Raw genomic sequence first — 15,158 nt, forward strand, 5'->3', positions numbered from 1 at the left:
TTAAAAGTATTAAATTATTTCTATTTGGATTAAATGTTAAGGCAGACAAAAAGTCTGACACTCTGGATGCAAAGTCTGCTTGTAGCAGGGATAGTGCAACTCTTCATTTAGGTAATCTTCTAACCAATACAGTAGTTCCCTCTTGTCTGCAGTTTCACCTTCCACAGTTTCAGGGTTTCAGTCACCCATAGCCAACCTTGGTCTGAAAACATTAAACGGAAAATTCCAGGAAAAAACTATTCATAAGTTTTAAATTGCAGACCACTCTGAGGAGCATGATGAATTCTCCCGCGGGGAATATGAATCCTCCCTTTGTCCAGAGTATCCATGCTGTATATGCTACTCACCTGTTAGTCACTTAGTATCCATCTCATATCAGATAACTGTCGCAGTATGGCAATGCTTGTGTTCAAGTAACCCTTATTTTACTTAATAATGGCCCCAAAGCGTAAAACTAGTGATGCTGGCAATATAGATATGCCAATGAGAAGTTATTGCTATTAATCTCTTACTGTGCCTAATTTATAAATTAAACTTTATCATATGTATGTATGTATAGGAAAAAACTTAGTATATATATAGAGTTCAGTACTATCCATGGATTCAGGCATCCACTGGGGTCTTGGAACATACTCCCTGTGGATAATGGGGGACTACTATATTTACAATATGCAATCTCTTCAAAGAGTTCAGGGATATTGTATTTGTATATCTTATAGGTGAACAAAAAGTCAAAGAAGAAATGCTGGGTCAAGGAATAAACATGAGAAATAGTAACAATGGAGACAAGAATTCATTTCTGAAATGAGAACCCTTTGGAAGTTTTGCTTTAAAATAACTTTAGGAGGAAAGAGTTGACAACAACAAACAAAAAAAATAGAAAAGGGAGAAAAGACAGATTGAACTTGGAAAACAGAAAAGAAAAATATGAGACAAAGAGAACATACAAGAGAAAAATGGTGTGCGTGTGTGTGCGTCTTTAACAATCTCTATTTCCTGGGAGGTTTATAGCTTTAGAAATCAGCTAATGAAACTCACAGCAATTTTGGTCAATGCCAGAAAGCTAAATGGTATGAAGAAAATATCCTTCCCTTAAAGGCATTAGCACTGACCTGTAAAAGTTGTGTTGCAGTAGCTCTCTGCTCAGGATTCTTCACCAGGCACTTTTTAACAAAATCGGTGAAATCATCAGACCAAAGCTCTGGCTTCCTGAATGTTGGTGGTGGATTTGTGGGAATCATAAAAATAGCCTAGTAAAAATGAAATATCCAAAAGACAGAGTAAGAATCACAATAGCACACCAAATAAACAAACGTCTTTATCTACCATTTTATCAGATTCTAAATCTGAAAAACAAATTTAAGCTGTTCTAGGATTTCCAGTAAGATTACAATTCAGGAAGCAAGTCCATCTGCTACTAATGTAATCATTTCCCATTAAATTTCCTCTATTTGAATTGTAGCTCATTGAGCACATCATTCTTTATTTTATCTATTATTTTTCATCAGTCTCTGAAGAAGACTGCATTTCTAACCCTTTTACCACACTAAGGACATTCTCTAATTAAACAGATATATCCCTCAATTTTCAGCTTCACATAAGTACTGCTGCTCAAAATGGCTAGCAGCAGTCCAATTTGCTTCTGCAATCCAAATTATTTAAGTATAAATAAAATTACTGCTGTGATTTGAAATAACAGCTGATTAGAGCCAAGACTTTGATTTCTCTTATAAACATGTAAGTCAGGATTCCAAATGAAAAACTTTAAAGGTAATATACCACTTTAATTTATTATGAATGATTTAATTTAGTATTAATAATTTAGTACTAATGATAATACATTCAGATAGTTCAAGATTCAAAAGCTCAGAAAAGTCTCCTGTCATCCCTGTCCTCTTAGCTATCCAGTCACTCTTTTACATTTTTTTTTTCTGCTTTTTTCTCCCCAAATCCTCCAAGTATATAGTTGTATATTTTAATTGCGGGTCCTTCTAGTGTAGCATGTGGGACACCGCCTCAGCATGGCCTGATGAGCGGTGCTATGTCTGCGCCCAGGATCCGAACCCGGCAAAACCCTGGGCCGGCGAAGCGGAGCACGCGAACTTAACCACTCGGCCACGGGGCCAGCCCCAAGTCATTCTTTTTCGACCAAGAGAATTAATCCCTAATGTTCTTAGGAAATCACTTAACTTCTCTCCTAGGCATCTAGAATAGTTTCTGATAAAATACCTTCACTAAAACACCCTTTTCTCTGAAAGGATATGAAAGATACGAAAACAATAATAAAGGTAAAACAAAAGTATCAAGCACTCAATAAATACTAGCCATTATCATTTTCATTTCCACATAATGTTATAAAAAAGACAAGAGGCAAACACAGCAATAACAAAATATTTACAAAGTAAAATGAATTCAATCATATAACTAAGTGTAGTTTAATAGGTAAGTTTATACAATTACACAATCAACACAACAGGTGAGAAAAGTGGCTTTTTGGCAATCTTAATGTATGCATACGCACCATACAAACATGGGCCTCCCAAAGACGTATTCAAGGGTGAAGCATCCGAAAAACTCTCTTTCTAGACTGCAAAATTCTATAATTTTCTAGAAGAGAGGTATCTGTCTCTGTTCTATCCTCATTTTTTCACCTGGCTTTTGGCAGTCCTTTCTCTGCATGTGCAAACAATTTCATGTACGTGAACTTTATGTCCCCTTTCCTTAATGCATAAGGAAAATAAAGATGGTAATACTACAAATTACAATAATACTTAGAAACTAAGTTTATTTACCGTTGAAAGAAATTAATCACAGCTATGTTTAAAACACTTGTTCATATATACACCAAAACTGTAGACAAAGTAATAAAGATAATATGTTCTTGGGGATACCAATTTTTATTGTGTTCCTTTGATATAATAAAATTGTCCCACCCTCCACTGGATTTTTATTAACTGTTCAAAAGCCATTTACAAGTACCTTAGAATCATAGAATTTCCATAGTAGAACATATATGAGAGATCATTTAGCTCAATCTTCTCACTTAACAGAAAAGGAATCAAAAGCCCAGAGAGGCTGAGTGAGTTAGAAACAAAATTTCAGACCTTCAAAAGGGCCTTTATTGAAAAGATTACCAAGGTATTCTAATGCTTCTACTGTGTTTCAAGAAGCAAGAAAGTGAAGTACAAAGAGTTAATAAATCTAACATGCGGCTAATAAGAGGATAGAGAGATGATAAATGATGATACTGTTTTCAACATATATGTCTTCCCAGGTCCTCTTCTTATTTCCAAGTGGATAAGAAAGGATAAGTAAGTTTTAAGCCTTTGAGACAAGACAGCGACAGGAAAACATCTTACAACTTACTACAATCACAACTATGATAGTTAATAAAGTTGGAATCATTCAATGAAATATGAATCAGGGAAAGACTATTCAGTGGAGACAATACAGTCTTTTCAACAGATAGTGCTGGGATGACTGGTTATCCACAGGCAATAAAAAAGAATTTGGACTCTGACATACCACATAGAAAAATTAACTCAAAATGGATCAACAACCTAACAGTAAGAATTAAAACTATAAAACTCTTAGAGGAAAACATAGGGGGAAAGCTTCATGATACTGAATTTGGCAATGATTTCTTAGATACGACACCAAAACTCCAGGCAACAAAAGAAAAAAACAGATAAGTTGTACTACATCAAAATTTAAAACTTTTGTGCATCAAAGGACACTATCAACAAAGTGAAAAGGCAATCCACAATCGGAGAAAATACTTGCAAATCATATATCTGATACAGGATATATAAAGAACTCCAACAACTCAACAACAAAAAACCAAAGAACCCAATTTAAAAAATACACAAAGAACTCAGATATTTCTCCAAAGAAAATACACAAATGGCCAATAACCACATGACAAGATACACAAGACATCACTAATCATCAGGGAAATGCAAATCAAAACACCATGATATACCACTCACATTCACTACTATGACTATTATTTAAAAAACAAAACAAAACAGAGGCCAGCCTGGTGGTGTAGTGGTTAAGTCTGAGCGCTCCACTTTGGCAGCTCAGGTTCGGATCCAGGTGCAGACCTACACACCACTCAATAAGCCATGCTGTAGCAGCATCGCACATACGAAATAGAGAAAGATTGGCACAGATGTTAGCTCAGGGACAGTCTTCCTCAAACAGAAAGAGGAAGATCGGCAACAGATGTTAGCTCAGGGCCACTCTTCCTCACAAAGAGAAAAAAACAAAAATAAAAACCCAGAAAATAACAAGTGGTGGCAAGGATGTGGAGCAACTGAAACCCTCAAGCATTGCTAGTAGAGGTGTAAAATGATGCTGCTGCTTGGAAAACAGTATGGTGATTCCTTAAAAACTTAAAACACAGATTTACCATATGATCCCTCAATTCCACTTCTGAGTATACACCCAAAAGAAGTGAAAGCAGGACACAGAACAGATATTTGTACGCTCATGTTTGTAGCAGTATTATTCGTAATAGCCAAAAGGTGGAAGTAACCCAAGTGTCCATCATCAGACGAATGGATAAACAAAACATGGTGCTTATATTGTATATATGCATACAATGCAACATTATTCAACCTTAAAAGGAAGAAAATTTTGACACATGCTACAACATAGACAAACCTTGAAGATTATGCTGAATGAAATCAACCAGTCACAAAAGGACAAATATTGCATGATTCCTCTTATATGAGGTTCCTAGAGTAGTCAAATTCCTGCAGACAAAGAGTAGAATGGTGGTTGCCAGGGGTTATGGGAAGAGAGTGGAGAGTTAGTGTTTACTGGATGCAGAGTTTCAGTTGGGGAAGATGAAAAAGTTCTGGAGATGGTTAGTGGTGATTGTCATACAGCAATGTGAATGTACTTGATTTCACAGAACTATACACTAAAAGTGATTAAAGTGCTTAATTTTATGTTGTATATATTTTAACACAATAAAAAATATGAATGATGGAAAATACAAAGTAATAATCAAGTTCTGAAATATTTGTTAAATGCCTACTACATACAAAGTGTGGTGTTAGGCACTGCATGTAGCTCAAAGATGCAGCAAGAAATATAGTCACTACCCTTAAGAAACTTCTAACCTAGTCTGGTAATGAAAGAACAAACAGTAATTGATTTAAAGAATAGTATGATATAAGGCATAAAGAAGAGAGGTCATTCACCTTAGAAGAAATAGTATAAGAAAAAGCAAGAGAGTGGAATAAGGCTGTTGGGAGGAGCAGAGAACAAGCTGATTACTCTGTAAGGGTCTAGAAAACGGTAAGAGTAGAAGGAGAATGGAGTATATGGAATTTGGTCAGCAAGAAAGTGCATAACTGAAAGAAGGTTTTTTCGGGGGGGGGAGGGTATTTACTTTTGTTTTTGTTTTTGCTTTTAGTCAGAGTTTATGACCCAAGAAGTAGATCTAAAACAAAAAAACAAAAAACACCTGGAGACACTCTAAACATGGAATAGAAAAGGCAGTTAGAGTTAGGGGCTAGTGTAGATGTCCCAAGATAAGTAAAATAAGAGTTCAAACTACAATGGTATCCACAGGAATGAATTGCAAGAAATGAGATATGAGATACTACAACAGAAGAATCAAGAGAACATCCTAACAACACTGTTTAGGAGGGGTGGAAAAAAGGAAGAACACACAATTACTCCAGAATTCAAAATATGAAAAATAAACTCCTTAATTGCAAGGCACTCAGGTATTCTAACAATTCACTATATCATTCTTTTGAATGATATTCCTCGGAATATGCAGCAATTTACTACAATGTGTTATCTACAATTTACTACATGTGTTATCATGGTTTCTAACTTGGAAAGTGATCCAAAGGACTTTCTGTGGACAAAGCAATGAAGATTCAATATCTAAGTCTGTTGATTCTAGGCTAAGAGTTAATCTCTTTATTAGTGTATTCGTCTTCCTTCAAAAAGAGAAAATCCTTTAATAGAAGAGAACATTCTTACACATCTTACATCTAAGATGGTCCTTCAAAAGCACTGTAGCCAGTTTATGACACAATAAGCATCTATCAAATGACAACTATTTGTCAAGTACTTTATGTGTGTTCATAACTATGTTCTAATAAAGAAGTAGCAAAGTGATAGGTCACAGGCCAAATAGCATCAATGGATATATTTTGTGCAGGCAACATTGAGCTCATATTCCCAAAAGGTAAGAATCTGGAGGAATTAGGCTGATTTTACCCAGGACGTATGTTCTCCCTTTTACATGGGCCCCATCTAGCCTGGCTCAATTATCTACTTTATCTGACAGCCCCTTTAAGTATTTAACTTTGTGAGCCCTGCTGTGACAGATTTTAAAATAAGACACATTTCTTGGACCCACAGAGTTCATAATCAACTTGTAGGGGAAAAAGCCAACACATACAAAACAAATGGCAAACAATGGAGTGCTAGAAAATAAAATTCTTCTGTAAATAACCTAATCAATCTCAGCTCCATAGTTGAAGCAGAACCTAATCTTGCTTTAAGGATGGGCAATATGGGGTTAATACTGGCTGCTGGAAAAGGCACACAAAACCCTCTGCTACTTCAAATTAAAGAATAAAAACAAATCTGAACTCTCATCTCTGCAAAACAGTTCAAAGCACCTACATAAGCCCCTATATAGACTGACCTCAAATTGCAGGTAAAAGATACTAGATTGTCTAGATAAATGTTGTTCATCTGCACTTCTGTTACAAATTGATGGATAACAACTCAGTGATTTATGTCCTTGAAGCTAATGCTCTCCTTTGAACTTTGAGCCAATGAGTTGCAGTCTTATCTTCAGATAATCTTAACATATAAGGCTCACCTCAGCAGTAGCTATTAGAAACCCAAGGATAGAAAGCTTAACTCTAACTCTTATTTACCCAGTACTATCATAAAGTGATCCTAAAATGTTCACATTCTATTCTCAAACAAGCACTCAAGTGAATACAGCTCAAACAAGTAAGTCTTAATATATGATCTACCAAAATGTAGACACTCTAAAAGTCTCCAGGAAAACCACTATACCTTTTATTTCTATTTTTTTAAGTTAGATAATCAATAACAAACTGACAATTTTCTCACAGACTTGACTTTGTTCAACTAATGTAACCTAATCACGAATCACAGAGGATCCTCTTGAGCTTCTCCAGGGTTTGTATGAGCTGATTAGGTAACAGGCCCTGCTGTAGAAAGTTTTGGCAATCAGTGGCTAGCCTCACACTAATAACGCACTCCCTTCCTTGCCACCAACCAAGCTGCACGGACACACATTACAGCCATATAATTTATCTTATCTCTAACACCATTTTGATTGAAGAATGTTAGTACAATAAATGATATGATTATCCTTGTGTTTGCTGCTACACAATGTGTTGCTTAACTACATATTGAACCTCTGATTAAGTTTTAAAAAGAACTTCCCTGATCACAAGTAGTCTTAAGAAGCCAAAAAATGTAAGTGCCTCAAAACAACTAATAATCTTCACGCCTGGAATTATATGCCTTAGACTCCAGCAGCAAAGGGAGATGTGGAAAGAGCTGGAGCCGAGAAACTAGAATGCCTGAACTTTATAATCTCAGTGGAGTGAGTCCACACATACATCTGAAGCTAAGGTAGTTAGATTTGTGAATGTACAGAAGAATTGGACATGCCAGAATAACAAAAAAATCTGTGCCACTATTCAAGAATCTCAGGTATATGAGCAAAAGGTTATCTTCATAACAAATAAATGAGATAAAGGATGAGAAAGCACTTTATAAAACTGCAAAGAACTAAACAAACATAGCTGTCTCCTGATTGCAAACATAATACATAGGTAGCAAGCTACTAAGTCAAATAAAAACATGTAATTTCTAAAAAGGATATATGGTAATAATTTATTTGAATTCAAAAATTTAAAAAAGACTACTACAAATAAGATAGCAAACAGAACAATGGAATGAAGCCAACACTGGACCTAGGTCAGAAAAAGGCTTGAGTTCTAAATCACCCTCCAACTGATTGTGTGGCGTCAGTTTTTCCATATAAGTGAGGAGGGTGAACTAGTTATTTTTTAGGTTCCTTTGTTGGATCTAAAAGACACTGGCATTCTAACTGTCTAGCAATCTAGGAGATAAATCCTAGCTAGACAAGTATTAAACTGCTAGTTAGAAAGGAGATGGAGGTGGGGGAGGAGGGAAGAATAACAAAAGGCTTACTAGATGATAATATAAAAATACAAATCTAAATTTTTATTAAAAACACCACTCCCTCAAAAACAACTTCGAAATAGAGAGAGATTTTAAAGAGAACACTAACATCTAGAGTGAACTTTGCTCCTAGAGTACAGTTTCTACAGTAAGCAGAGGGATAAAGTATCGGGAGCATGACCTCACAGTTCACTCCAGCTCCAGCTGCAGGAACTTCAGTAATCATTAATCTGGCCAATAAAGGCTAATTTGTCTACCTAGGAACCAATTTAAGGGGAGGAGTGCAGTTGGTGCCCTGGCAGTACAGAGGGAATAAGAGAAGCAGCTCTAGGGGTCTGAGCCAGCTCCAGATGGCATAGGGTACAGTAACACCACCATCAGAAGAGCTATCTGGGGCCAGCCTGGTAGCGTAGTGGTTAAGTTTGCACACTCTGCTTTGGCAGCCTGGGGTTCACAGGTTCAGATCCCAAGAGCAAACCTACACACTCCTCATCAAGCCATGCTGTGGTGGCTTCCCACATATAAAACAGAGGAAGGTTGGCACAGATGTTAGCTCAGGGACAATCTTCCTCACCAAAAAGAGAAGAAGAAAAGAAAGAAAGAAGTAGCTATCTGACCTATTTTACTTCTCTGAGCCTGTTTCCTCACTTTAAAAATAGGAATAATAATAGGACCTACCTCACAGAGCTGTTCTGAAGTTTAAATGGGATAATACATGTAAAATACTTAGAACAGCACCTACCACATTGTAAATGCACAATGATGTTAGCTATTATTATCTCAATTTTACCACAGAGGCTAACAAGAGTAAACTAGATTATCTAAGATCACACAGCTAGTAAAGTAGCTGTCAAAACTGGAACTCAAGTCTCTCTGGCTCCTTAGCTTCTTCATACTACCTCTGTTTCTATTAAACTTCTGCCACAGATAATTCTATTATAAGATAAAGGCTCTGTAATGCATATTTAGTCTCCAGAAAAAGAAAATGGAAAGCTATTTGTATAAAGATGCTTATAGTTCACTTTCTGGAACAGTGGAAAACTGCAAATAAAAATACCAAATAATTAAGGAATGGTTAAGTAAACTACTATATATCAATAAAATAGAGTAACATACTGCCATAAAATGACAAATCTGTGAATTTCAAAACCACAAAGAAATGTTTTATTAAAAAGAAAAGTGAAATGATAAAACAACAGTACAGAATGATTAATTTCACATAAAAATGACAAGTATGCAGCAATGAAGATTGAAAGAGGGTACAGAATCTCAAAAGTTCAATTTATCAATTAACAACAGCAACATCTACAAGACTGTATAAGATTCCTTTTCCATTTTTTATTATAAAGGCCACTATATAGCCAACTTTTAAAAATTATATTTGCAAATAAACAAAGGCTTCATTTAAAACTACTGCTTAAATTATTGCCTATTTCAGTCTGCCCCTACAAGCACCTCTCACACAAGCACAATTTAAATCCCAATACCTTAGATTGTTTCCAATTAAATCTTAACCATCTTTCAAGGTTGAAATATAATATCTCTTTAACGCAATTCAAAAATGTTCATAAAACATGGCTATAGAAGAAATCAGAAGTGAACAAGAGGGGCCGGCCTGGTGGCTCTGGGGTTAAGTGCCCGTGCTCTACTTTGGCAGCCCAGGGTTCACCAGTTCAGATCCCAGGCACAGATCTACACACCACTCATCAAGCCATGCTGTGGCAGGCATCCCACATACAAAATGGAGGAAGATGGGCACAGATGTTGGCTCCGGGCCAATCTTCCTCAGCAAAAAGAGGAGGATTGGAGGCAGATGTTAGCTCAGAGTTAATATTCCTCAAAAAAAAAATGAACAAGAGCCAACACTTCGGAACTTTATCATTCCACTCTCTCAGATCTCCCAAATTAGAATTCCTGTGTGTGATCAGTTCAATTAACTTTTTTGAGAAAATAAAATGTATCTACACCTGCAATGTTAGAATTTCTTCAAGAAGCTTAGAATATAATGGGATAGGAAAATGCATACCAGATCATTTCAATAAAATAGTGTAAGAGTTAAAATAGATGTGAACAATGGGCATTATAAGACGACTTAGGCCAAAATGATGTTTAAAGAAAAATGAGACTTAAGCTGAGTCCTAAAGAATGAATGAGTTAACGAGGGAAACTGACTCACTTCAAGAGTGGGGCAAGGAAATTACAAGGTGAGCCTGGAGCATCTTATAGGCCCTTAAAGAAAGGAATCACTCAAAGACTAATTGCGTCATATCAAAAGAAGTTCAGGATCTGTGGAACTCAGTTCCACCCACAAAAGATTCTGATTTAATTGATCTGAGGTGAGGACCAGGCACAACATTTTTTGTCTCCCAAGTAATTCTACTGTGCAGCCAACAGTGAAAACCACTGTTCTAGAATATAAAATATAAGGCAAGTATTATCACTCCATATACCTCAACTTCAGCACTTCCGTATTTTAACTTGGACTCTGGTCAGTTATAAACTCATTCTAAAAGCCCTGGCTAACATGGAAACTACCTGAAGGCAGAGACAGCATCTGTCAAGTTTTATATCTCCCACATTAGGCACAGTTACTTCTGCATTGTAAAATCTAAATCTATATTCTGAGTGTTCACATAAACACTTCTAGTCAAATATGAAGACCTGAACATACTGATTCCATTCCAGAAATCCTACTAAAGACAGTAAGAATAAAAAAAAAAAAAAGGATTAAACTCCAAAGAGAGAGGGACAACAGCACATACGGGATAGCAATACAATTTTGGAAAAAGAAAAGTTGATGGAGGAGTCATAACTAACTCAGAATATCTGAGAAATCAATGAGAAGCAATCAATTCCCACCACAGAACAAAAAAGAAAAAGCTAAGAAATTTGAAGCACTAGATGCATCCAAAGATAAGGACACCTGTAGCAATGAGCATACCTGGCATCCAAATCTGAGTTTCTAAAATGCTATTCCCTACTAAAAGAAACTTGCTCTCTTGAAGAAACGATGTATTTCAGGGCTGAGACAGGGAAATTACAAGGTGAGCCTGGTGCATCTTGTTGGGCCATAAAGTAAGGAAACACTCAAAGATTAATGGAATCATGTCAAAGGGATAAAGGACTAGCCAAACTTAGGATAACTGAGCATCAAAATAATAATAATAATGACTGTAATTGATTATAACATAACGAACAAAATAAAAATCAACTAGTCTATAATGATATTTTTAAAAGGGAGAAAGTTTAAGAAAAGCTGTTCTTTATATAAAAAAACAACTAATAAATACACACTGATTGAATTAATTAGAGTATCAACGTTTGTCACCCTCAACATAATGTGATGATCAATACAAGCAAGAATCACTAACAGATATTACTATCAGGTGAAAGGTTATCGGAGAAAGAGACTTGCAGGATACAAAAGTACTACCCCACAGATTACTTAATAATTACCAAGAAAACATGTACCTTTACAATAGAGATCTGTTCATTATCTTAACTAAGTGATCAAATTTAACACCACTAAGAGTGACAAAACCTGACAGTATGTGATTTCTGATGTGATACAATATGAAATACACACCAACACCCATGAAATTCCTCCCCAAAATATAAAACATGAATCTAATCTGTTGAGTACTAGAAATGTGGCTAGTGTGACAAAGAAAATGAATTTTTAATTTTATTTAATTTAACATTTAAATTGCTACCTGTGACTAGCGGCTATCATATTGGACAATGCAGATATAAAAAATTTCCATCATTACAGAAAGTTTTACTGGATCACCCTGCTCTAGCTCTAACTTCCAGGTTATAGGAAATATAGGGAATAGTGGAAAAAGCTAAAGGACAATAATGAAGAAACATTAAGGCAAATTAATATTATGGGAAATTGTACCAAAAAAAAAAAAACTTGCCCTATCCCTTCATAAAATTAAGGTCATGGAGGAAAAAGGTTGTGTGCATGCTGGGGGATTGGAAGTGTGGTAGCTGAACTAGATTAAAAGAATCAGCTGAACACAATGTGTGTCAACTGAAGAAATGTGAATATGAACTACACAGTAGACAATACTAGAAAATCACTGTTAATTTTCTTAGATGTGATCACAGTACTGTGGTTATGGAAGATTATGTTTTTATTCTTCCAGTATGCACACAGAAGTAAATGTTCAGGGGCGAAGTATCAAATACTTCAAAAAAAATTTAGAGATATATAGACAGACAGACAGACAGACAGACAAATGAGACATAGCTAGTTAGATAGGAGAGGAAGAAAGGGAGCGGCAAGAAGACAGCCAGACGGATGGCAGGTAGACTAACAGCCCCTAAAGACCCACAGTCCACACCCTAATCCCTGGAATTTGTGAATATTTTACCTTACACAGCAAAAAGGAACTTGGCAGATAGGATTAAGTTACAAATCTTGAGGTAGGAAGATTATCTTGAATTATCTGGGTAGGCCCAATGTAATCACAAGGGTCCTTAAAAGTGGAAGAGGCAGAAGAGAATTAGAGGGAGATGTGAGTATGGAAAAATGGTCAGAGAGATGCAAAGCTGCTGCTTTGAAGATGGAGGAAGGGGCCAAGCCAAGGAATATGGGCAGCCTTTAGCAGCTGGAAAAGGCAAGGAAACAAATTTTCTTTAAGAGTCTCCAGAAAGAAACACGGCCCTGCCAATACTTTGGTTTTGGCCCAGTGAGACCTATGGTGGACTTCTAACTACAGAGCTATAAGATAACAGACTTGTGTCACTAAGTTTGTAGTTATTTGTTACAGCAAAAATAAGAAACTACTATAGATAAATAGTTGGAGGAGGGAGAGGAGGGAGAAAGGGAGGAAGACAGAGGAGAATGGGGGGAGACTGGGGGGAGAGGGAAGAAATAGGAAGGGGAAGGGGAGGAAGAGAGAGAAAAAGAGAGGAAGAAGGTGTCATCCAGAGATAGGCATACAAAACTGTTACGGTAGTGCTACATTGCCATCAGGATGTCACCTTCACCTTCCACATTATCTCACGGTGTAAAATGGCTGCTCAAACACCAGCTACTACATCCTCACTCCAGACAGCAAGAAGGAGGTAGGGGGAACAGCAACATAGTGTCTCAGTCAGTTCTCTTTACCCAGCCTCCCTAAAAGTACAACACAATAATTTTCTTTATATCTAATAGCCAGCACTTAGGTATGAAAGGAATGATGAGAAATGTAGTCTCTACTCTGAATAACAATAGTTTTAGCCAAAACTGAGGATTCTATTCCTAAGAAAGAAAAGATTAGCAATTAGCAATGTCCAGAGCTACATATTTATTTTGATGTATATTAGAAAAACACAAATTGCAAATAAAACCTACAATTTCAAGGATATCTTTTTCTTAATACAAGGCTAAGAAAAAGAAGTAAATAGATTTCAAATCAATTTAAACCAAAAATTAAACTATATGTGGTACAATAAAGAATTTGCCTCGAATTCTGGCAAAAAGCTTCAAACACCCTTGGAATTTCCAAGTGACAGGAGTGTCTTTGTTATGCTAAAAGGTGACTCATGGGGGGGCCTGCTAGGTAGCTTCAGGATAGGGGCTGGTCACCAGAAAGACCAACCATATGATTAGAGGGTTAGGAATTTCAACTGTCTGACCTCTGGGGAGGAGGGGCTGAAGAATGAGTTTAAACATGTGGCCAATGAATTAATCACTCATGTCCCAATAAGGACTCTGGACTCTGAGGCTCAGTGGAGTGTCTTGGTTGATGAACAATTCATGTGCCAGGAGGATGGCATGTCCTGATTCAATGAGGAGAAGTTACAGAAGCTCTGTGTTCCCTCCTAGACATTGCCCTATGCCCCTTCACTGGGCTAGTTCTCCTGATCTGTATCTTTTATAATACAACTGTAATCCTAAGTATAGTGCTCCAGAGTTCTGTGAGTCACTCTAGAAAATCATCAAACCTGAGAGAATGAAAGGAACCACCAAATTTACAGCCAGTCAGTTAGAAGTACAGGTGATCTGGAGACCCCTGAAGTACAGCTGGCGTCTGAAGTACCAGCAGTTATGTTGGGGACTGTTTTTTAACTTGTGGGGTCTACACTAACTCCAGATGGTTAGCACCAGAATTGAATTGCACTGCATCCAGCTGGAGTTGAGTCAGAATATGAAAATATAGATGGTATGCAAATATGACAAAATAGTGAAATCGATATGCAGGTTTATATAAGAGCTACAAAGGTGAAGAATAACGTTTCTCTAACAGTTGCGTTTCTCAAAGTGTTTTTCATGGACCCTTTCATGAAGTCCTTTCAGGGCCCCATCAGGTCAAACCTATCTTCATAAAAATACTAAGAGATTATTTTCCTTTTACTCTCTATTGATATTTGTATTAAAAGCACAAAAGTAATGACGGGGAAAACTGCTGGTACCCCAGCACCAATCAAGGCACTGGAACCAAACTATAATCATTATATTCTTCACTGCCATGCAGTCATAGTAAAAAGAAAACAAAACAAAAAAACCTTTCAATTAAGAATGTCCTTGATGATTGAGCTGGCCTGGTGGTATCGTGGTTAAGTTCATGCACTGTGCTTCGGTCCAGGGTTTGCAGGTTCAGATCTCAGGCATGGACCTACCACGACTTTGTCAAGCTATGCCATGGCAGCGTTCTACATACAAAACAGAGGAAGATTGGCAGAGATATTAGCTCAGGGCCAAACTTCCTCACCAAAAAAAAAAAAAATGAATGTCCTTGATGAAAAAGAAAAAAATTCATGTTATTAAATCTTGATATTTGAATACACACCTTTTTAATACTCTGTGTGATGAAATGAGAAGTATGCAGAAACTACTTATGCTGTTACCAAAGTACAATGGTTGTCTCAAGGAAAAAGCATATGTGCAATTAAGTTGCAAGCTGAACCACCACTTTTTTGGGGGAACATCATCT

The 15,158-nt window shown here is 36.6% G+C and overlaps 1 protein-coding gene across 4 annotated transcripts in view; it reads right to left on the minus strand.

Annotated features, from left to right (window-relative positions):
- The window catches only part of STK3 (serine/threonine kinase 3), a 264,145-nt gene that overhangs the window by 107,460 nt on the left and 141,527 nt on the right, over nucleotides 1-15,158 (minus strand). For all 4 annotated transcript variants that reach the window (XM_070631817.1, XM_070631816.1, XM_070631819.1 and 1 more), the window contains one exon: nucleotides 1,113-1,250. In XM_070631817.1, the coding sequence (XP_070487918.1) occupies nucleotides 1,113-1,250 (138 nt within the window). The remainder of the gene's footprint in view (nucleotides 1-1,112; nucleotides 1,251-15,158) is intronic.

This window comes from Equus przewalskii, chromosome 8 (genome assembly GCF_037783145.1).
Source record: "Equus przewalskii isolate Varuska chromosome 8, EquPr2, whole genome shotgun sequence".
NCBI lineage: Eukaryota > Metazoa > Chordata > Mammalia > Perissodactyla > Equidae > Equus > Equus przewalskii.